Raw genomic sequence first — 26,141 nt, forward strand, 5'->3', positions numbered from 1 at the left:
TGGAGACACCAGGATTGAAATGAAGTACTGGAGCCACCAGGATTGAACCAGAATATTGGAGTCACCAGAATTGAATCAAATTACTGGAGCCTCTAGGATTGTACTAAAATACTGGAGACATTAGGATTGAACCTGAATACTGGAGCCACTGGGATTAACCGGAATGCAGGAGACACTTAGATTAGAACTGGAATACTGGAGACACCATGTATGAACTGGAACAGTGGAGTCACCAGCTTTGAATCAGAATGCAGGAGACAATGGGATTGAACTAGAAAAGTGGAGTCATCAGAACTGAATCAGAATGCTGGAGACACTGGGATTAACTGGTATACTGGACCACTGGGATTGAACCGGAATGCTGAATACACCAGGGTTAATCAAAATACTGGAGACACCAGGAATGAATCGGAATGCTGGAGACATCAGGATTGAACCGGAATAGTGGATTCACCGGAATTGAACCAGAATACTGGAAATAACAGAAGTAAACTGGAATAGTGGAGTCCAGAGCCGGCCCTAACCAATATGATGCCCTAGGCAAGATTTTGGCTGGTGCCCCCTAGCATCACCGCTGGTTTCGCTTCTGACCTTGCACCTCTTTCCCAGCACCATCACCCCTCATCCATAGCAGTCCTTATTATGGTGTTTGTACCCCCTATAGTTTAAATAGTAACAATTCGCACATTTGGCGCACAGCCCAAAAAGGGGGGTGTTTTTGCTGGCAAGGGGCATGGCCACACAATAGTAACCCCAATTTCAATTACACCACACAATACTGCAACTTTATTCACATTTGATCATGCGATAGTGTCCATAATTCATATTACATCCCACAGTAGTATCACTTTACCTTATAAACGTTACGCCTTACAGTAGAGCCCTTTATTTACATTACATCACACTGAATTGCTCCTTATTCACATTACACCACACCTTATTGATCTTTATTCACATTAGATGACACACTAGTGCCCTTTGCAACACCACATAGTAGAGCACCTTATACACATAATGCCACAGTAATGCCCCTTACACATATGAAACACATTATTAATGTTCTTATAAACATAATGCGCCTTACACATTATGACAACCTTTATTAATGTCCTTTTACACATAATGTCCCTTACACATATGCCGCACATTATTAATACTCTTATACACATAATGACAAACATAGTGCCCCTTACACATATGTTGCACATTATTAATGCATTTTACATGACACACATAAGGCTCCTTACACATATTCTGAACACTACTGCACAACCAACCCACTCACATGCACACATCACTGCCACTAACATTGTGACCTCTGCTTCTGCTTGCATACAGATGTGTCCTCATAAATCTTGCATCAATGTTAACATCGGGCACATTTTTTTTAATGAAAATGCATCTTATTTGCATTGCTATGTGGCTAGGATGCACAAGCAGCTTCTGCTGATTAAAATGATATGCAGCATGCCTATTTACTGTGAGAGTGTGGCTGTATCTGCATATGAAATGCTACACACAGAATATAGGCATGCCGCATATCATTTTAATCAGCAGAAGCTGCTGATGCCCCTAGGCATATCAAATGCCCTAGGCAATTGCCTAGTTTGCCTATACCTATGGCCGGCTCTGGTGGAGTCACCGGAATTGAATTGGACATTCCAGCACATGCGTGCATAGAGAAACAGTGGTAGCTATGCCAGAGGGATGGTGCCTGAGAGATGCTGGAAGACTGCTACTGACCTGGGACTGCACAAATGTAAGGAAAGAGTGGAAGCTGTGTTAAAGGCTTCCCTGTCAAAACATGTGTTTCAGTTTTGCTCCTTTTTAGGGTCATTAATTACTACCAAAAATTATTTCTTAATTTAGCAAAAGTTTTGCAACAGTTCTGCTACCATTACATCAGTTGCTCCAGCAGGGTAAGAAATCCTTATGGTCAAGAGCTTGTGAGCATGCTTTTACACAGGCAAAGGAATTGATTATATCAGACATGGTATTAACCCACTATGACCACTTGCTTCCTGCCACCTTGGCCTGTTATACCTCAGTTTATGGCATTGCAACTATCATGTCACATACTATGGTGGATGGAAGGAGCATTCAATATACTTCACATCTCTGGGCGTTATCTAAGGCTGAACGTAACTACAGTGTGCACAGATTGACAGGGAATCCTTAAGCCTGGATTGGGGCATAAAATGGTGCACTCAGTATTTATATAGCAAGAAATCAAAATGCTTATTGCTGACCACCACCACTTTTGTCCATCTATAACCTTCAGAATCCCAACTATGTTGTTCCTGGATAAGACCCTCATGTCTTGACTGGATTTGATCAAAGCCAGATATTTGCAGGTTGATTTGTGACCGGCAGATGAAGCAATCTCAAGTTACAGGTGGCATCAAAATTCAGGCTTTTTCTGTAGGAAAGACTGTATGGGCACACAACTACCGTGGAGAGCAGAAGTGGGTAATTGCAAAGGTTAAACAATGTAGAGGGCCATTGTCATACATAGTGGAAATCGGGCCCAGTGGTAACATAGAAAGATAGAATTTGACGACCCATCTGGTCTGCCCTTTTTTTTTAACCATATTTTTAGCTGAATCCTTATTTGATCCTTATTTCTTTGTAAGGATATCCTTATGTCTATCCCATGAATGTGTACATTGCTCTACTGTCTTAGCCTCTACCACCTCTGATGGGAGGCTATTCCACTTGTCCACTACCCTTTCTGTGAATACATTTTTCTTCAAATTTCCCCTGAACCTCCCCCTCCAGTCTCAGTGCATGCCCTCGTGTCCTATTGCTTCTCTTCATTTGGAGAATGTTTCCTTCCTGGACTTTGTTAAAACCCTTGATGTATTTGAACGTTTCTATCATGTCCTCCCATTCCCTTCTCTGCTCCAAACTATACATATTGAGATTTTTTAGTTTTTCTGGGTATGTATTGTAATGTAGGCCATGTACCATTTTAGTTGCCGTTCTCTGTACAGTCTCTAATGTATTAATATCCTTTTGAAGATATGGCCTCCAGAACTGAACACAGTATTCTAGATGAGGCCATACCAATGATCTATACAGTGACATTATTATTTATTTCTGCTGCTGATTCCTCTCCCAATGCAGCCAAGCATCTGACTAGCCTTCCTCCTTGCTTTGTTACATTGCTTACCGGCCTTTAAGTCACCTGAAGTCGTGACTCCTAGATCCATTTCCTCCTCAGTAGTTTCCAGTATAGTGTCATTAATACTATATTTAGCCTTTGGATTTTTGAGATCCAAGTGCATAATTTTGCATTTTTTGGCATTAAACTGTAATTGCCACACTCTTGACCATTTATTTCTCTAGTCTACCTAGATCCTCAATCATTTGTTTAACCCCACCTGATTTGTCTACCCTGTTGCATACCTTTGTGTCATCTGAAAAAAGGCATACTTTCCCTTTAATACCATTTGCAATGTCACCAATAAAGATATTAAAAAGTACTGGTCCAAGTACAGATCCCTGGGTTACTCCACTGGTAACATTTCCCTCCTGTGAATGCACTCAATTTACCACAACTCTCTGTTTTCTATCCTGCAACCAAGATCTTATCCATTCATCAATCCTAGTATCCAATCCCAAGCTTCCAAGTTTATTTAGCAGTCTGCGATGTGGAACAGTGTCAAAAGCCTTACTAAAGTCTAGATAAGCTATATCCATGGCTCCACCTTTATCCATCACTTTAGTCACACAGTCAAAAAAGTCAATAAGATTTGTTTGACATGATCTCCCCCCAGTGAATCCATGCTGTTTGGGATCCTGTAAATTGCTGGATTTTAGATCATCTACAACTCTTTCTTTTAAGAGTGTTTCCATCAATTTCCCTACTACTGATGTAAGACTCATTGATCTGTAGTTGTTTACCTCTTCCTTGCTTCCACTTTTGTGCAGTGGGACTACATTCGCTCTTTTCCAGTCCTCTGGAATTACTCCTGTAGCTAATGACTGGTTGAATAATTCTGTCAATGGTGCTACCAGCACCTCTTTAAGTTCTTTTAGTATCCTTGGATGTATCCCATCTGGCCCCATAGATTTGTCCACTTTCAGCTTTGAGAGTTCTGTTAGGACCTTCTCCTCTGTAAATGTACTTGTTTCATTTTCCTGAATATCCCTGCAACTTAACTGTGGCTCTTTCCCCTCTCTTTCAGTAGTGAATACTGAGCAAAAATAATTATTAAGATGATCTGCTATTACATTGTCTCCCTCAACAAGACTCCCAGTCTCTGTCTTTTGTTTTTGTCCTTTCGCTTATATACCTAAAAAAAGTTTTGCCTCCTTTACCCACTGACTGGGCCATTTTCTCCACAGCTTGTGCCTTTGCACATCTGATTACCTTCTTAGTCTCCTTCTGTCTAACAAGATATTTATCTTTGTCTTCATTATTTTGTCTGCTTATATTTCTTAAAAGCCATCATTTTTCTTTCACAATATTTGCTACGTCTTTCGCAAACTGCACTGGCTTCCTTTTCCTTGTGTTTTTCCTAACACTTTTGATACACAGGTCTGTTGCCATTAATATTTTACTTTTTAATGTTTCCCACCTCTCCTGCAGTGCTTTCAAGTTCCTCCACACTGCCAAAGAATTGTTTACACATTTTCCCATCCCTACAAAATCAGATTTCCTAAAATCCAACACCTTTGTTTTTGTATGGGACGAGTCAGTCTCTGTATTTATGCTGAACCATACTGCTTGGTGATCATGGGATTCCTGGTTTTCACCCACTTTTACGTCCAATATTCTGTCTCCATTTGTAAGTATTAAGTCTAATATTGCGCATTTCCGAGTGGGATCCCTCACCAATTGGTGGAGGGATGCTCCCTGAAGGGAATTTAAAATGTCTCTACTTCTAGTGGAACTTACAACAGACACCTCCCAGTTTACATCAGGAAGATTAAAGTCTTCCATGATTATTACCTCTCCTTTAAATGCCAAATATCTCCTCATTGCACCATGTCCTTAGCCAAACATTGAAGTTTCTGATGCAATGAGTTCCGTCTTCCCCTCTGTGTACTGGCAATACTTCTGAAAAAGTCACAGTGGTTACCACCTGCTTCAGAGCAGTCCCTAACTTCCAAAATTCATCTTGTATGGCCATGATTTCAGCATTAGCCAGTTCAGATGACTTGTCCAGAGTAGCATAATTGTTTCAACTCAATTGTAATGCCAGAGTGAACTCTGATATAGTGGAAGAAAGTGGTGAATGTGGAAAAGAGGGTTGACGCTGAGGGTACGTGGGGAATAAATACTTATCTAAACCACAGGGTTTGTGTTTCTTATGAGTTTTCTTCCTTCCCCCTTAGTTTTCTTATAGGTGTTCTTCCAATGTGTTTATCCGTGCATGAAACAAGAGTATTATAACTAAGGTTACACACTGGTTTTGTGTTGTCCCAAAAAAATATACAGGTTGGAGATAAATTTCCTCCTTTGTGGCTTTCTTAAGTGTTCATATGTACTATATACCTGGCTTACATAGTAAATGCTCTAATGACACACATATAGGTTTCTTTTCAAGATGGGCAGCATCTCATAGTGACATAATTTTCTTAAAACAGGTGCATACCTTAACTTACACAGTAAAGGGTAAATGGTAAACTTATCAAGGTATCTTTGGCATAAAAGCTCTGCTTATTTCAACCAAGGAATCAATAATATGAGGATATACACCAGATGCTCCTTACAGTGCTACCTAACTTGCACTAAATTAGTGCAGCATCCTCGCATAAAGGTATCTTTGGCATAAAAGCAAAAACTCTCCTTATTCCAACCACAGAATCAATAATCAGAGGATATACACCAGATGCTCTTCACAGTGCGTACCTAACTTACACTAAATTAGTGCAGCATCCTCGCATAAAGGTTTCTTTTTTGAGTATAATGGTTTGTACCAATTCTCACAGTTGTTCTCATGTACTGCAATCGCATCAAGGTATCTTTATCTTCTCTCAAGAATGTGAATCTCATATAAAAGTAGTAACAACTTTTTTGGGGGATAGATCCGGGCTAAAAGCGGGAGGCAGCAGAGTCTTTGAACAGGAGCACCATAGAATCTCTCCAAAAAAAATTCTGTACAGTCTGCATTTTTAGCCAATTATTTGAGAAGTTCAGGCAGCACCATGTTCAAACATATAGAAGACAGAAAGAAAAAAACTGAAGTAGTCTTTAAAATCGATTTTCATGAAGAAAACATAGAAATGACCGATGACAACCTTTAAACAGCTATGCATAGACTTTGAGTGGCTACTAAAGGAAAACAAATTATGGTGGTAAGTAGCAACCCTGGAAAAATATGCATCTGATCAAGTTATCCCCAAAGGTCTAAAAATCACTAAACCAGCTTCATTCCAAGACGCTTCAGAGAACTTTTGGTCTGAATGGGATGAAATTCTAGGAACCTGCTCTTTTTCCCTGATGAAGCTAATTCTTAAGGAATGGAAAGAGAAACTCAAAGAAATCAACAAAAGAATTGAGGTCTTGAACTCACTCATCCAACCCTTTGAGAAAATCCCCCTCTTTGGCACCTTGGAAAAGAGATAACAGAGAAAATTCAGAAAAACACAGAATTCTTAATTAAAAAGAAACAAAGTAAATTACAACGAGATTTTGATTACTACAAATTTGGGGTAATTAAGGATAGAAGAAAGGGTCAGCCAACCGAAATAAGAAATAGGAGTCCAATGAGAACTTACCATCTAGCATCCAATTTCAACCATAAGGAGAGGTACCACCAAAGAAGATATGAAGAACAGAAATGATATGTAGAAAGAACTAGAGGGCCCAATGACCACTACAACAAGCAAAATAATGGGAAAAATAACCTACCAAGATATAAAGACCGGATCTATAAAGGGAACCAACATCGTCATTCATCAAGAGAACACAATTATACAGAGAGGAGGAGAAATAGAAGCTCAAGGTCTCTTGAGTTTAGACATCGTGAAGAAAGAATAACTAATTACCGAGCAGGAAGATATGAGCAACATGAAAGATACCATTATGACAGTAGACCAAGATATCAACAGCGATATAGATCAAGATCATTTAACAGGTCTAGATCACCTTTTGTATTACATAGGAGGACAACAGATAAGAGCCCCCAAAGATGACCCAAACATCAAGGAGAACTTACACAAGAAAGAAGAGACGATGAAAGAACTACCCGAACATCCAAATCCCCTTTTTTCAGAAGAAAGGACACGGTTGTTGGATGGACAACGGGTCAAGAGAAGTCCGCAAACCAAGATCCACTTGTAAGAGATTGATATACATGAGCCCCCTTCAAAAAATGAACACAGAAAAAGGGGATGTTGTGGAGGGGCAAAAAAGAAGGTGAATAAGAAGTAGAAAAAGAAGAATAAAAACAACAAAAAGGATGAGGTAACTTCAGGAAAAATTAAGGAACCACAAACCAAGGAAAACACAATAAATAATTATAATTTAAGCTATAGAGTACTATATTCGAAAGTAGAAGAGAAAATATTAGGAAAAGGTCTCAAATATGCACCCACGTCCAATATGGAGGAATCGACAAATTTGTTGATATCCAGAAATTCGTGAGGAAGATCACCTTAAAAAAATTCTTCGCAGCCAAAGGAGAAAACATCACTGTGTCTAGCGAGGGACATTCAAAACCACAGAATGAAGATTCCATTCAAGAGGAAGAGTCGAAGAAAGGGAAGAAAAAGAAGAAAAAATCCACCTTTTATCCCACATATATCAAGGGAAACTTCATAGACACCTTCACGAAGGTAGTACTAGACGAAGTGGAACATTTGAGAAAACCTCGGACCAAATCAAATCTCACCAAAAAGGAGAAAGGTTTGATTAAGAATTTGGCAAATGATGAGACATTTAGTAATCAAGCCATGTGACAAAGAAGGTGGTATAGGCATTCTCAACAAGGAGGATTACACCAAGGAAGTCTACAGACAACTGGCGGATACAACGACTTATAGCAAACTAAAAGGGGACCCCAGCAACAAAATCAAAGAAAAGTTTGATAAATTAAGACAGGAACATCTAGAGAAAGGAGGAATCACCAAGAGCGAATTCGATTTTGTTGATGTACAGGATTCAAACATTCAAAGTATATATTTACTTCGTAAAATTCATAAAAGTCTTACGAATCCACTTGGAAGACCCATCATTGCTGGGACCAACAGTTTAACATCCAACTTATCATCACTCATAGATTCTTTTCTACAATCACTAGTCAGAAAGGGGAAATCATATTTGAAAGACACAGTTGACACTCTTATCAAATTAAAAGAATTTGAATGGAATCCGAACTGTATTCTCGCTTTGGCGGACATCACATCTCTATACTCAAGCATCAGACATACCAAAGGAATAGAAGCTATCACATGGTCCTTGGAAAAATCAAACTATCCCAAAAGAGAAAAATAATTTTATTATTGATGCAATAAAATCTATTTTGGAGAACAATTATTTCTTTTTCAATGGCGACTTATTTATACAATGTACAGGAACCGCTATGGGAACAAAGTTTGCCCTGAGCTACACTAACCTATTTATGAATTATTGGGAGGAGACTAACATCTACAGTGGCGTAGCTTGGGGCTCCCAATTGATTAAAAGGCAGAGATATATAGATGACATTCTACTATTGTGGGAAGGAAGTGAGGATTCCTTACTGGACTTTTTTAAATCAATAAACAATAATGATTTCAACATCAATTTCACCTTAACACATAGTAAAGTTCAAATACATTTTTTAGATTTAACCATTTACATAGAGGATAATGACCTACAAACAAAGACTTTTCATAAACCCACAGATATAAACACCTATATACCCACCGATAGCCAACATCATAGCACCTGGCTTAAGGGGGTACCAAAAAGCCAATTTCTCCATGTAAAATGTAATTGTAGTAAGAAGGAAATATGCAAGGTCCAAATGCAACAGATGAAGCAAGACTTTGTGGAGAAAGGATATAAAGAAGAATCCTTGGATCAAGTAATCAAAGAAATCGAAAAGAAAGAAAGAGACATCATATTACAACCTAAAGAAAAAGAGGTAAAGAATGTGGACCAATCCAAATGGGCATTCATTACAAAATATGATGCCCAACATAGACAACTAGAGAGAATATTCCCAAAAAATTGGCATCTTCTTCAACGTGACCTGGTTCTAAATAAAATAATTCCCAACAGACCATCATTCATTCATCGGAAGGCCAAAAACCTAAAAGACTCCTTAGTAAAAAAGTGCGCTCCCTTTACCATCCAGAAACCTGATTAGAACAAAAGGATTTCACAGGTGCGGGACCTGTATAGGTTGTCGTAATGTAAAAGATACCAATTCCAAATGTACAGAAACTAAGATTAACAACAAATCTATGAAAATCACGGATTTCATCACTTGTAGTACTCCTAATGTTGTCTACTTGGTAGAATGTTCATTCGGTCTATCTTATATAGGAAGAACCACGAGACCATTAAATATAAGAAACTCCGAACATCTCAGGAACATCAAAAAAGGACTTCCAACTCATCATCTTTCCAATCACTTCAAAACAGATCATAATTGTTCCATTAATCATATAAAAAAAAATTTGGGTCTGAAACATGTAAAAGCTACGTGGAAGGGCAAGAATGTGGAAAGCAGCCTAGCAAAAACAGAGATGCGGACCATTTTTGAATTAAAAACCTTAAGTCCAAGAGGACTTAACCATGACTTTGAACTTAAATGGTTCTTATAAAAAGTTGCTTCCTTTAATTACAGTCAGTTTTGGTGAAAGCATGTCATTCCACCTTCCTTTCTTATGTAGTCAATAAAATAATAGAAAATGCATCCTTGGTGACTTCATTTACCCCTCTATTAAACTAAAGACTAAGACTCCTCCCCCTTCTTCTCTTCATTTTCTGTTGGCAATCAAGAAAGTAAAATATATCCTCATTCCGACTAATTCTGTTTTTTGTAATATTGTTTTCTAGTTTTGGATGAAATGAAACTAAGATATTACATAATGAATCTATTTCATGAAAATACCCTGCTCAGATGATCCAAGCTCTATTCTCTGCTGTGACTGCTATCAGAACTATTGCCAAAGCTTACTACAATCCCCACAAATCTTTCTGATTCCCGGACTTCCGGCCACGATGTAAACAAGCGGCACTTCTGGTCGGCGGAGACTACATTTCCCTGAAATCCCGGACTACTACTTCCGGTCGCGGCGGCTTTTAGAAAGGACCTCTATGGTGGATTCCTGAAGAAGGTCTTGATCACAGCAGCTTCTTATAACTCTATATACCTCAGTAAACCTACTTTAATATGTGAAAAAAAGCATTCTATGAGCGGGCACACTTCCTGGTAATTACCGGAACCGGAAGTGACGTCATAGAACTTCAAATTCCGGATTAGTGCTATAAATTCATTAATTTATTTAGTCCTCCATCAGCCTTGATAAAGAGTGACACACTCAAAATGCGTTGGCTGAGGACTATTGCCTGTTGGACATTGCACCGCACATTTTGGGGGAAAGGTACGGCCACCTTTTATTTATTATTTAGCGGGATCTGGTACCGGTATTTTTGCGCTGGATTGTGGCCCTACCGGTCCCCTTCACTGGCGGTAGCCTCCTGCAGCCAATATTTTATTTATTTACTTTTTTGTAATTTGATATATTAAAAATGTTGTTACTACTTTTATATGAGATTCACATTCTTAAGAGAAGATAAAGATACCTTGATTCGATTGCAGTACATGAGAACATCTGTGAGTATCGGTACAAACCATTATACTCAAAAAAGATACCTTTATGCGAGGATGCTGCACTAATTTAGTGTAAGTTAGGTACGAACTGTGAGGAGCATCTGGTGTATATATCCTCTGATTATTGATTCTGTGGTTGGAATAAGGAGAGTTTTTGCTTTTATGCCAAAGATACCTTTATGCGAGGATGCTGCACTAATTTAGTGTAAGTGAGGTACACACTGTAAGGAGCATCTGGTGTATATCATATTATTGATTCCTTGGTTGAAATAAGCAAAGCTTTTATGCCAAAGATACCTTGATAAGTTTACCATTTACCCTTTACTGTGTAAGTTAAGGTATGCACCTGTTTTAAGAAAATTATGTCACTATGAGATGCTGGACATCTTGAAAAGAAACCTATATGTGTGTCATTAGAGCATTTACTATGTAAGCCAGGTATATAGTACATATGAACACTTAAGAAAGCCACAAAGGAGGAAATTTATCTCCAACCTGAATATTTTTTTGGGACAACACGAAACCAGTGTGTAAACCTTAGTTATCCTACTCTTGTTTCATGCACGGATAAACACACTGGAAAAACGCCTATAAGAAAATTAAGGGGGAAGGAAGAAAAATCATAAGAACAACAAACTCTGTGGTTTAGATAAGTATTTATTCCCCACGTACCCTCAGCGCCAACCCTCTTTTCCACATTCACCACTTTCTTCTACTTTACATTGGATCTTTTTGGGATAGATCTGGGCTAAAAGCGGGAGGCGGCAGAGTTTTTGAACAGGAGCGTCATAAAATCTCTAAAAAAAAAATTCTGTACAGTCTGATATAGTGGAGTCTGCAGAAACCATAATCACTCCTGCTACAAGTTCTCAAGTCATACAGTACATGAGGATCCCCGTTACCCCTCTTGGGTAAGACATACACCACGCAGACTGGATTTGTAAGAAGAGGGAATGGTAGGGGGGCTCATTTACTGTATCTACATGGGGAGGGAAATGTTAGATATGGGAATATAGCTCTGCTAGATTCACATTGCTGTCTCATGCCAGCAGTACCATGCCTCGAACAAGGTGTTGTTTTACTGTACTATTTTGCAGCCTGCTGCAAAATGTGTTACTTTATGTTTGTTCTTCAGTTCAGTATGCATATCACAGCTCCTGGTCTCTATGTCTGTTTGTATGAGTAAGCACATACTGTACACAGCAGGGATATTTTAAAAGAGGAGGGGCTTGTGTGCATACTCCGGGTGGGCCCCCTCAACTCCAGTCTACTGCACATGCGCAGGTGTGTGGAAACATTGCATCCATGATAGAAATGCCAATGGCACATAGACAGTACAGGATTACCTTTGCTGAGTTCTCCATGTGCTTTCCCTGTACATCATACTAGCATACCTCCCAACTGTCCCAATTTTCATGGGACAGTCCCAAAAAAAGGAACTGTCCTGCTGTTCCATGTGCGGGTCGCAGTGCCCCGCTATGGTGGACATTTGGGAAGCTCCTGTCTTCCACGAGCATACAGCTTCTATTCAGGGGTGGCAGAAGCACTGGGGGCATGCCATCAGCTCACAGAGTGCTGGGGATGCCCCCGCAGTGAAGTAAAACAGGGGCGTGGCTCATTATTGTGTCTCACCCATGAAGCCATGCCCCCTTTCCTATAAGACATGTCCCCTTTTTGGTCACACTCGAGAGTTGTTTTTTTATAGTTATAATAAAATATCAGCACGTTGTTATTTTCTTTACCATTTATCATTCTTCAGTGTTTGCTTAAAAAGCAGCTGTCTTTATTTAGATAACTTTCATTTCTACATTTAGAAATATTTTTACTCTACTAATAATTCTATGATTAAACTAAATTGTAGGATTAATATTTATTTTTCCTCACAGTAACTGGAAATAATAATAATTAAAAAAAAAATTTTTTCATACCTTCCAGAATCATTTTTTCATCCTCAGCACCATTTCAGCAAAGCTATTTGCAATATTGTTTTCTCCATCATGTTTGGAAATCATCATAAATATGAGGACAATGACATAGATACTGTTTTATCTTGTATACATGAAGCATTCATTATTGGCTGCTCAACCTGGGGACAGGTAAGAATTACATCATTTTAACATACTGTACGCAGAACAGGCACTGCTAGACCCTTTAGCAAAATTTGGGAAGGAGTATGGCGATGCTGATCTGACTTTCCTGGCCAACATCTTAAATATTGAGCACAGGTTTCCTTTGAGCATGGCTAAACAGCACTGACTCACAAAAAACAGAGGTGTCAATGGAATGTGATCTTCAGCATGGTAGGACACCATGACAATACCAAGCAACAGTAGCCACCTAACCCCAGACCCCTGAAGGAGATAAATCTGAATAGGTTATATAGTATAGTATAGTGCAGTGGTTCTCAAACTGTGTGCCTAGACACCCTGGAGTGCCTTGTGACACTTTCCGGGGTGCCTCGGATTGGTGGTACAGGAATAAATTCAAATTATTTATAGTCAATGTAATAGGCAAAACCACTGCTGGTAGCTGCCAATCATAAATTATGTGGACACACAGAAGCAAAACCTGTCCCATACCACATAACTGAACCTAAGGATGACATATAAAGTCAATTTACTTCATTTAATATTTATTTCTAAATTTCTCTATAACAAAAGTTTGGCCTAGTGGTGAAATTAAATTAATTCTGATACTCTAGGGTGCCGTGAATCAGAAAAGTTTGGGAACCACTGGTATAGTGGGTAAATGACTTTACTGGTAATAAAATCCCTTCATACTATGGACAGAAACACACACAATGTAATGCATACCTCCCAACTTCGGTACACTGGAGAGCAGTACTCTGAAAAGGGGTGTGGCCTATTGAAAAGGGGGCATGGCTTCACAGGAATGCCACAATTGCGAGCCACGCCCCATTTTCCATCAGTGTTTGTGCATGGCCTTCGCTCTGTGAGCCCCCAGTCCCTCTGTGATCCATGCATCAATTCACTGGTGCTGCAGCGAGTGACAGGATCCCTTCAACCCGCCCACTCCCCCACCGCAGGACACTGTGGCCCATGGGTGGGACAGCGGGACAGTCCCCAAAATACTTAGGTCAGTTGGGAGGTATGGTAATGTATGGTCATCGGATCTCTTGAGGGGTAGTGATTGCCATTGCATTCAAATCAGAATCAGGCCATGTCCATGCACCTGAGCAATTATCGGCCAACTGCGCATACGCTGCGATCATACTGCACACTTTCCAAGGAACCTTTGCGATGATGCTTGCAGTGAGGACTTAATCACAAAGTGATTAACAGGAAGGGTACATTTGAGGAAATAACAGGGAGCAACAGCAGAAAAAATGCAGGAGAGTCAAGATTGTTATCGGCATGTATAACGCTACATGTGCATTCCCATATGCAGAAAACATGGTGCCAGCCTCTCAATTCCTATGACAATAGACACACTTGGAGAGTGTTCCTTGTTTCTGCATCAATGCTGTATATGTGTACACAGTTGCTGAGAACTGTATTATTTATGATTTATTTATTAACAGTTTCTGATTTAGCACAGCAAATTATTTTGTGCTTTACAGAAACAACAGTTTTAAAACAAAACTGTGTAATAACAGACAGTCATAAATGTAGGAAGACCCTGCTCGCATGCTTACTATCTATAGCAAAATAGGCATTGTGTTACAATATCCAGAATTTATTTGTATAAGACCCTTAGAGTGACTAGTAGCGAGGTCTTCAACCACTAACAGTCACCTGCTGTTCCCATAGAGCTAGTACTGCTCATTGGTACTTAGGTGACCACCTGGCTTTACGCTCGGACAGTAAGGGCTTACACTATCAGTCTGGCGATCACTGGATACAGGATTCAAGATTAAAGTAAAGAAGTCCCAACCATACAGAAATCTGGTAATAATTTGGTAGCACAGGATCTGGCTGAAGAGTTGCAGCTCCAGCCATGCAGGGTTTAAGCAGGTTGTGAGTAGGCCAGGAATGTAGTATAACTGTTAAGTTGCAGGTGTAACCATACAGCGTTTTTGCAGATGAAAGCAGGCCTGGAATACAGGATATGGCTGAGTGGTTGCAGTTCTAGCAATGCAGGGTTGTGGCAGATGTTAGCAGGCCAAGATTACAGGATATGGCTGTAAGGATGCGACTACAGCCATACAGGGTTCTGGTAGATGTTAGCAGGCCAGGAATGCAGGAAATGGCTGTGAGGCTGTGGCACCAACCATGCAGGGTTCTGGAAGATGAAAGCAGGCCAGGAATGCATGATATGGTTGTGGGATTGCGGCTCCCAACGTACAGGGTTCTAAAACATGTTAGCAAGCCAGGAATGCAGGATATGGCTGTGAGGTTGTGGCTCCAGTTGTACAGAGTTCTGGCAGATGTTAGCAGACCATAAATGTAGAATGTCCCAGGCGCCAACATGAGTCCTGAAAGGTATCAGGCTTCTGGAACCAGGAACTTAGGACCAGGGACTCACGCTGCAAGCATGAACTTTATCCGGAAGGTCCTTGTAGAGCTGAGTGCAAGATAAAGGAAAGGGGAGCCAATCAAAAGTCTCAATTAGCCAGGTCCCCTTTTGATTAAGATGCTGTACAGATGCAGCACTGCACGTTCTCCCTACACAGCCCAGAATACCCCGCTGCCGCTAGGTGTCTCAGTTGCCTAGTGACCAGTGGGAAGCCGACAGATGGAAGCACCCAGCTGTCCCTATTGCCTAGCAATGACTGGGACCTGAACAGAAAATGAGCCACAGCAGCTCATGACACACTGATACACAAGGATATGCATTACACAACCATCTATTGCATAATGGACCACAAGATTGCAAAGGTTCTTGATGGACTATATGATGTTGTAACAGAGCAATTTTGACCATTGGTCAGAAGGATGTGAAAGTGAAGAGAGAGAAAATATACAGTTTGAGAATATGTGTGGACTGTACAGTGGGGATGTAATTGCATGGGAAGTTTATGAAAGTTATTTGGGTGGTTCCGGAATTTGATAAGCTTGCCTGAAGAGGTGAGTTTTCAGGGAACACTGGAAGGACTGTAGACTGGAGGCGAGTCTTCCCACTGTGCACTGTGACAAAGCATGATAATCAACAGGTGCCAAGGACTTCAACACATTTCACCGTTTTAACCAGATTTTTATAGTTTCATTCTCAGAAAGTCATTATATTCAATGCTTAACAGCAAAATATTATATAGGTAGTTTAAGACATTTTTAGGCTCACTAAAATAAAATCCCAATAAGATTTGTGCTCTGTATATCTTCTGTGCTCACATAGCGCTAGTTATGGCAAAGATGAGCATCGGATCACTAATGTGTCCATTATGGGCATCGCTTGTGATGGCCACAGCCCACTGTCAGCCTGCTTATGCTAAATCTTATACATCTGTTGAGTCCAGGAAGCCTGCATCCAACAAAGCAGACCTAAGTATCAGCACCACTACAAAATAGGGGTATCACGCCTCCATATTGTACAATGGTCCTAGTCGCCACCCCAGCTCCACCCCCTAAATGTTGCAGCATGTCAATCATACTGCAGCTAAGGGGGGCTGTGAGAAGTCACGCAGGGCATGCACAGACCCACATCAACGTATTTGTATGGAGACCATCGGGTTTGACTACAAATCAGGCCCATTGTTACTAAGCCATATTCTCCACAACAGCATATTACTGCGTGAATATTTTAATACATTTGATCTAGGATCATTTATTTCACAGTTCTTCAAAAAGCATTAAATTTGTCCATCTGTGAGTGCAAACTGGGTAAGATTGCTCAATGGGGGTAATTCCAAGTTGATCGCAGCAGGATTTTTGATAGCAATTGGGCAAAACCATGTGCACTGCAGGGGAGGCAGATATAACATGTGCAGAGAGAGTTAGATTTGGGTGGGGTGTGTTCAATCTGCAATCTAATTTGCAGTGTAAAAATAAAGCAGCCAGTATTTACCCTGCACAGAAACAAAATAACCCACCCAAATCTTACTCTCTCTACACATGTTATATCTGCCTCCCCTGCAGTGCACATGGTTTTGCCCAATTGCTATCAAAAATCCTGCTGCGATCAACTTGGAATTACCTCCAATATTCTTATTAGACAAATACAGTTTTTTCCTCTGTCTACCTATGTGATGCCATTCCATTCTATCTTCAGATGTATGATATGTTTCCTGGCCTGATGAGAGTTATTCCTGGGAGCCACCACAACATATATAATCTATTGAAGAAGCTCAGCCAGTTTGTAGAAACCAGAGTACAAATTAATCAGAGGACTTTGGATCCTGATAACCCAAGGGATTATGTTGATGTTTTCCTCATTCAAATTGAAAAGGTAAAAGGTTAATGTGTCTTGGAGCATGCCTTCAATATAGATTTGATGGGGTCATTTTATGAAGAAAAAATAGAACTGTAAATTGAACTGTTTTATAAAGACCTTATGTGACATAAATGTAGTATGAAGAATAATAGGTATGTGTTAAATAGTTTAATAGGGGGAATGTATAGAAAGCATTTTATGGAGTCCTATGAACAGTTACACTGCTGGAAGTAAAGAAAAATTATTAAACCAACCAGCACTCCTATTAAACTCCTAAAATATCAACATGGTCATAATGTTAACATTGACCATGTCAACATACTGTACATCATGTAGACAGTGATAAAATGTTGACATGTTAGAATAGTGACATATCCTCCCTGGCCCAGTAATGACTTACCTGCAGCAGCTCCAACAGTATCCATGTGACTGTCCCGGTCATGTGACAGTCACTTCTGGGACAGACCTCCATTCCTCCAGTGTTTGGGTATTTCCCCAATAGCCCAAATTCCTTAATCTTCTCTCTATTGCTTGACTCTAATCTCTCCTCACTGCAGCCTAACCCCAACCTCCTGTAGCCTAACACTAATCCCTAACCCTCCCTCTAGCACCCAAACCTAAGCTTCCCCAACAACCTAACCCTAACCATCCTACCCCCAGCCTATCCTTAATGTCGACAATCTGACAATGTTGACATTTCCTGTCAACATATTCACACTGTCAACATTATAATGGTTAGCTTTGTGTTTGTCAGCAGTGGCATTGTCGTCCATTTAACTAAATCCCTATTAACTTCTGCAGTTGATATACTGGTGCATTACACAAATCCCCAAAAGTAAACAGAGGGAAATATAATTATGTAAAACTCTGGAGCTGTTAAATCAAACAATTAAAACTACAAGAATCCTAATTTATGGAAACTTTTATTTTTTTTATTTTATTGATGACATTTAAAAATAAATTATAAATATGTAATCTACAGTGCATAAAGAAAGTATTCACAGTGCTTCACTTTTTCCACATTTTGTTATGTTACAGCCTTATTCCAAGATGGAATAACTTAATTTTCCCCCCACAAAATTCTATACACAATACCTCATAATGACAGTGTGAAAAAAGATTTTTTTTTTAATTTTTGCAAATATATTAAAAATAAAACACTAAGAAATCACATGTACATAAGTATTCATAGCCTTTGCTCAATACTTTGTTGATGCACTTTTGGCAGCAATTACAGCCTCAAGTCTTTTTGACTATGATGCCACAAGCTTGGCAAACCTACCGTATCTTTGGGCAGTTTCGCCTACTCCTCTTTGCAGCACCTCTCACGCTCCATCAGTTTGGATGGAAAGCACCAGTGCACAGCCATTTTCAGATCTCTCCAGAGATGTTCAATCAGATTCAAGTGTGGGCTTAGCTGGGCCACTCAAGGACATTCACAGAGTTGTCCTGAAGCCACTCCTTTGATATCGTGGCTGTGTGCTTAGGGTCGTCCTGCTAAAAATGCACAGTCGCCCCAGTCTGAGGTTGAGTGCTCTGGAGCAGGTTTTCACCCAGTATGTCTCTGTACAATGCTGCATTCATCTTTCCCTCTAACCTGACTAGTCTCCCAGTTCCTGCCTCTTAAAAACATTCCTACAGCATGATACTGCCGCCACCATGCTTCACTGTAGGGATAGTATTGGCTTGGTGATGAGCGGTGCCTTTTTTGCTCCAAACATGATGCCTGGCATTCACACCGAAGAGTTCAATCTTTGTCTCATCAGACCAGAGAATTGTATTTCTCAAGGTCTCAGAGTCCTTCAGGTGCATTTTGGCAAACTCCAGACGGGCTGCAATGTGCTGTTTACTAAGGATGTGTGGCGGGCACTTTTCGTGTTTTGTGACTTGGTTTTGGATCTGGATCCCTACTCATGTTTTGTATCTGGATTGGTTTTGCCAAAACCACCCTTTTGGGTTTTGGTTTTGGATCTGGGTGATTTTTAAAAAAAACAACATAAAAACAGCTAAAATCACAGAATTTGGGGGGTAATTTTGATCCTACAGTATTATTAACCTTAATAACATTCAATTCCACTCATTTCAAGTCTATTCTGAACACCTCACACTTCACAATATTGTTTTTAGGCCAAAAGGCTGCACCAAGGTTGCTGGGTGACTAAGCTAAGCGACACAAGTGGGTGGCACAAACACCTGGCCCATCTAGGAGTGCGACTGCAGTGGCAGAGAGGATGGCAGTTTTAAAAACTAGGCCCCAAAGGGCACATAATGCAAAGAAAAAAAGAGGTGCACCGAGGTCGCTGGATGACTAAGCTAAGTGATACAAGTGTGCAACACAAACATCTGGCCCATCTAGGAGTGGCACTGCAGTGGCAGACAGGATGTCAGTTTGAAAAACTAGGCCAAAAAGAGTACATAATGCAAAAAAAAGAGGTGCAAGATGGAATTGTTCTTGGGCCCTCCCACCCACCCTTATGTTGTATAAACAGGACACACACACTTTAACAAACCAATCATTTCAGCGCCAGGGTCTGCCACACGACTAAGGCCGAAATGATTGGTTCATTTGGGCCCCCACAAAAAAGCTGCCAATTAATCTGTCCCTTCACAGCTGGCTCCACAGAGGCAAGATGTCATCCTCATCGACCGATTCCTCACCCCCTTCAGTGTTGTGTACATCCTTATCCTCACAGAGTATTAATTCGTTCCCGCTGGAATCCACCATCACAGGTCCCTTTGTACTTTCTGTAGGTTGGTATTCTCGAAAGAGATAATAATTAATTTTGATGAACATTATCTTCTCCACATTGTGTGGAAGTAAATTACTAAGCTTATCGCTGACAAGGTTACCGGCTGCACTAAATACTCTTTCGGAGTACACACTGGAGAGGGGGCAAATTAGTTAAAATAGAACAAGTTTATACAGGGGCCTCCAAATTGCCTCTTTTTCCTGCCAGCACAGGTACGGACTGTCTGACATGTCTACTTGGATGCTGTCATCGATGTAATCCTCCACCATTCTTTCAATGGTGACAGTATCATATGCAGTGATAGTAGACATGTCAGAAATTGTTGGTAAGTTCTTCAGTCCAGACCAGATGTCCAAAGTTGGTACTGCCTGCCCTGCATCACTGCCAGTGGGTTGTTTAGGAATTGGATATCCAAGTTGTTTCCTGGAAGCCCCAGTTGCGGGAGAAATGAAGAAGGAGCTGTTTCCTCTTCACGTTCCGCTTCAGCTGACTGTTTTCACCAGCAGGTCTTTACACCTCTGCAGTCTTGTGTCCACTGGAAAGAAAGACACCACGTAGGCTTTAAACCTAGGATCAATCATGGTGGCCAAAATATAGTGCTCTAATTTTAACAGATTGACCACTCTCGGATCCTGGCAAAGCAAATGAATGGCTTATTCCACAAGTCCCACATACCGAGCAGATTCAGAGTGCATCCTTTGCCTATGTCATAGGTGGATGTATAGACTTGAATGGTCTTTTACTGCTCCTCCATCCTCTGAAGCATATACAGGGTTGAGTTCTACTGCGTTACAACCTCTTGCTTCAGGTGATGGCAGGGCAGGTTAAAGAGTGTTTGATGGTACTCCAGTCTTCAGCGCGCAGTCGCTGAATGGAAAAAGTGTCCCAAAAATTTTCGGGCCACCAAAAGCATCTCCTGCATGGCCCTGTCGTTACTCAAAAATGCTGCACCACTGAATTTATTATGTGAGCAAAACATGAAACATGCTGGAATTTGCCCTGATTTAATGCCTGCACAATATTTGTGGCATTGTCTGATATCACAAATCTCCAGAAGAGCAAAATGAAAAAGGGGACTTGCTCTCTCTACAATGGCGCTGGTCTCTCTTACGGTCACCTATGTATATGGATAATACCAAGCTGTGAAAGTGTATGTTGAAACACACTGGTATGGTAAATAAAATGGAATTTAATACAATACTAGCATACAATGTCTAAAAACAAGCAATACATAAAAAAACAAGTGGACTAGGAACAGGCCATGGGTGAATGTGATCCTCCTGCAAGATCTTGCCTTGAAGAAGGGACCAAGCTGTCGTGAAACGCGTTGGGGATACCTTGTGGCGCTGCCCACCCCCTGGACATTTGGCGGACTCTTTTCCTGATTGCCTGGAAGGGAATTCGATCAGAGGAGCCACCAGCAGGATATTTCCCAGGGTACCCTGCCTTTATTTGACACCTGCGGCTCCTCCACCTGCATCGGTAGGATCACATTCCCCCAATGGCCTGTTCCTAGTCCACTTGTTTTTTTATGTATTGCTTGTTTTTAGACATTGTATGCTAGTATTGTATTAAATTCCATTTTATTTACCATACCAGTGTGTTTCAACATACACTTTCACACCTTGGTATTATCCACATACATAGGTGACCGTAAGAGAGACCAGCGCCATTGTAGAGAGAGCACACCCCCTTTTTCATTTTGCACTTTTGTACTGAGCCCTTAGGGAGCTCTGGCACTCTCCACACGGCCAGCTGTCTCAGTCCTATACAGTGCAGACTTGCTACTCCCGCCCTCCAGTTTGCACAAATCTCCAGAAGAGTCTAATTGTGTGATGATGTTCCTCCATTTCCGTAAGAGGTTGTCGACAGTGTGCCACTTACTGAAACCGGTGGCATATAGCGTAGGCTGCCTTAAAGCGAGCTGGTGTTTCTGAGATGCATCTACTGGTGCCGATGCTATTGTTGCTGTGCAAGACGATACATCTACCTAGTGGGCTGTCACAGTCATATAGTCCTTAGTCAGCCCTGTTCCACTTGTCCACATGTCCGTGGTTAAGTGGACAGTGGGAACAACTGCATTTTTTAGGACACTGAGGACACTTTTTCTGACATCTCTGTACATTCTCGGTATCGATTGCCTAGTGAAGTGGAATCTAGATGGGATTTGGTACCAGGGACACACTACCTCCATCAATTGTCGAAATCCCACTACACTAATGGTGGATACCGGACACACGTCTAACACCAACATAGCTGTCAAGGCCTCAGTTATCCGCTTTGCAACAGATGACTGCTGTCATATTTCATCTTCCTCACAAAGGACTGTTTGACAGTCAATTGCTTAGTTGAAGTAGTACAAGTGGTCTTCCGACTTCCCCTCTGGGATGACGATTGACTCCCAGCAGCAACAACAGCAGCAGCAGTATGCGTACCACAGAAGGATCCTCCGGAGGAATCCCGGTTAGGAGAGCACAGGACAGAATACCCCTACACAACACAGGAGCACGTCAATTATTTAGATAATAACACTTTTGTTTGGAGTTATTATAATAATATGCAGCATAGGAGAGCGTACCCCTAAACCACACACACACGGCAAAGCCTGAAAAAAATATTTGGATAATAACCCTTTTATTTGGAGTTATTATATTAAAATGCAGCACAGGAGAGTGTACCCCAAAAACCACACATGCACGGCAAAGCCTGTAAAAATTATTTGGATAATAACCTTTTTGTTTGGAGTTATTATAAAATTATGCTGTACAGGAGAGCATACACATAAACCGCACCAACACAGCAAACACTATAAAAATTATTTTGCTAAAAACCCTTTTATTTGGAGATATTATAATAATATGCAGCCCAGGAGAGCGTACCCCTAAACCACACACATACTGCAAAGCCTATACAAATTATTTGGATAATAACCTTTTTTTTTGAAGTTATTATAAAAATATGTAGCCCAGGAGAGCTTACCCCTAAACCATACACACACACACACGGCAAAGCCTGTAAAAATTATTTGGATAATAAACCTTTTATTTGGAGTTATTCTAATAATATGCAGCTCAGGAGAGCATACCACTAAACCACACACACACACACACACACACACAGCAAAGCATGTATAAATAATTTTGATAATAAACCTTTTATTTGGAGTTATTCTAATAATATGCAGCTCAGGAGAGCATACCCCTAAACCACACACACACACACACACACACACACACAGCAAAGCATGTATAAATAATTTTGATAATAAACCTTTTATTTGGAGTTATTACAATAATATACAGCATAGGAGAAAGTACCCCTACACCACACAGGTCAAAGCCTGTAAAAATTATTTGGATAATAACCCTTTTATTTGGAGTTATTATAGTAATATGCAGCACAGGAGAGCATACCCCTAAATGAAACACCCAGGGCAAAGCCTGTAAAAATTATATGGATAATCACCCATTTCTTTGGAGTTAGTATAATAATATGAAACACAGGAGAGCGTACCCCTAAACCACACACACACACACTGCAAAGCCTGTAAAAATTATTTGGATAATATCCCTTTTATTTGGAGTTATTATAATAATATGCAGCACAAGAGAGCGTACCTCTACACCCCACAGGGCAATACCTGTAAAAATTATTTGGCTAAAAACCCTTTTATTTGGAGTTATTATAATAATATGCAGCACAGGAGATCATGTACTAAACCACACACACAGGGCAAAGCCTTTAAAATTATTTAAATAATAACCCTTTTATTTGGAGTTATTATAATAATATGCAGCTCAGGAGAGCATACCACTTAAACCACACACACACACACACACACACACACACGCACAAAAAGCCTGTAAAAATGATTTAGATAATAACCCTTTTATTTGGAGTTATTATAGTAATATGCAGCTCAGGAGAGCATACCACTTAAATCACACACACACACACACACACACACACACACACACACAAAGCCTGTAAAAATGATTTGGATAATAACCCTTTTATTTGGAGTTATTATAATAATATGCAGCTCAGGAGAGCATACCACTTAAACCACACACACACACACACACACACACACACAAAGCCTATAAAAATGATTTGGATAATAACCCTTTTATTTGGAGTTATTATAATAATATGCAGCTCAGGAGAGCATACCACTTAAACCACACACACACACACACACACACACACGCACAAAAAGCCTGTAAAAATGATTTGGATAATAACCCTTTTATTTGGAGTTATTATAATAATATGCAGCTCAGGAGAGCATACCACTTAAACCACACACACACACACACACACACACACACACACACACACACGCACAAAAAGCCTGTAAAAATGATTTGGATAATAACCCTTTTATTTGGAGTTATTATAATAATATGCAGCTCAGGAGAGCATACCACTTAAACCACACACACACACGCACAAAAAGCCTGTAAAAATGATTTAGATAATAACCCTTTTATTTGGAGTTATTATAATAATGTGCAGCACAGGAGAGTGTACCCCTAAACCACAGACACGGCAAACATTGTAAAAATTATTTGGATAATAACCCTTTTATTTTGAGTTATTATAAAAATATGCAGCACAGTAGAGCATACCCCTACACCACACGGGGCAAAGCCTGTAAAAATTATTTGGCTAAAACCCCTTTTATTTGCAGTTATTATAATAATATACAACACAGGAGAGCGTACCCCTAAACCACACAGGGAAAACCCTGTAAAAAATATTTAGGTAATAATAACCCTTTTATTTGGAGTTATTAGAATAATATGCAGCACAGAAGGTGTACTCCTACACCACACAGGGCAAACCCTGTAAAAATTATTTGGATTAAATATTAATAACTCCTTTATTTGGAGTAAATAATATACAGCACAGGACAGCACCACTGGACTTATACGGCAGTACCGATGGCATTATACGGCAGTACCACTGGACTTATACGGAAGTACCCCTGGAATTATATGGCAGTTCTGCTGAACTTATGCTGCTGTACCGCTAGACTTATACAGCAGTACAGCTGGACTTATACTACAGTACGACTGGACTTATACGGCAGCACCACTGGACTGGACTTATGCAGCACAACTGGACTGGACTTATATGGCAGCACCACTGGAATTGACTTATACAGAAGCACCACTGGACATATGGCAGCACAGGAAACCACCACTGGACTGATGCAGCACAATACAGCACCATTGAACTGGACTTATACAGCAGCACTGGATTTATGGCAGCATGGGACACCACAACTGTGACTGGACTGATGCAACACAAGACACCACCACTGGATTGATGTAGCAAAAGACAGCACCACTGGACTGGACATATACAGCAGCACTGGACCTATGGCAGCACAGGACCCCACCACTGGACTGATGCAGCAAAAGACAGCACCACTGGACTGGACTTATACAGCAGCACTGGACTTATGGCAGCACAGGACACCACCACTGTGACTGGACTGATGCAGCACAAGACAACACAACTGGACTGATGTAACACAAGACAGCACCACTGTAATGATACAAAAGAGCCACCCCACTTGCCACGCCACTTTCCTGCACAGACACTGAGGAGACAGGTACTCTTGCTACACTCTCCAGGATTTGAGTGAAGATGGCGGGGTGGGAGGCGCAAAATATACAAAATCTGGATCTTGCAACAATCCGACACCAGGATGATGATGTTTTGCCTTGTTCTGGGAATCCGAATCTGGTGGGAAAACCCAAGCCGGACTCAGATCCATACTCAGATCGTGAATTCTGGGGGGGTTTGGATCTCTGAGCTCTGAACCTGTCCATCCCTACTATTTATCCCTACTATTTACTAAGGAGTGATTTCCGTCTGGCCACTCTACCATACAGGCGTGATCTGTGAATTGCTGCAGAGATGGTTGTCCTTCTGGAAGGTTTTCCTCTTTCCACAGAGGAATGCTGTAGCTCTGACAGAGGTGGTTCTTGGTCACCTCCCTGACTAGGGCCTTTCTCCCCCGATTGCTCAGTTTAGATGGCCAGCCAGCTCTAGGAAGAGTCGTGGTGGTTCTGAACTTCTTCCATTTATGGATGATGGAGGCCACTGTGCTCATTGGGACCTTCAAAGCAGCAGATATTTTTCTGTACCCTATCCCAGATTTGTGCCTCGAGACAATCCTGTCTCGGTGGTCTACGGACAATTCCTTTGGCTTCATGCTTGGTTTGTGCTCAGACATGCACTGTGTGGGACCTTATATAGACAGCTGTGT

At 40.7% G+C, this 26,141-nt stretch overlaps 1 protein-coding gene and 1 long non-coding RNA gene across 2 annotated transcripts in view; one reads left to right on the forward strand and one right to left on the reverse strand.

Annotated features, from left to right (window-relative positions):
* The window catches only part of LOC134949294 (cytochrome P450 2G1-like), a 113,843-nt gene that overhangs the window by 47,662 nt on the left and 40,040 nt on the right, over positions 1-26,141 (forward strand). Inside the window, exons 4-5 of the mRNA XM_063937791.1 lie at positions 12,714-12,874; positions 16,947-17,123. Coding sequence (XP_063793861.1) covers positions 12,714-12,874; positions 16,947-17,123 — 338 coding nt within the window. The remainder of the gene's footprint in view (positions 1-12,713; positions 12,875-16,946; positions 17,124-26,141) is intronic.
* Positions 1-26,141, reverse strand: part of LOC134949295 (uncharacterized) — a 110,969-nt gene that overhangs the window by 11,064 nt on the left and 73,764 nt on the right. The gene's annotated exons all lie outside the window — the stretch shown is intronic.

This window comes from Pseudophryne corroboree, chromosome 8, assembly GCF_028390025.1.
Source record: "Pseudophryne corroboree isolate aPseCor3 chromosome 8, aPseCor3.hap2, whole genome shotgun sequence".
Lineage (NCBI taxonomy): Eukaryota > Metazoa > Chordata > Amphibia > Anura > Myobatrachidae > Pseudophryne > Pseudophryne corroboree.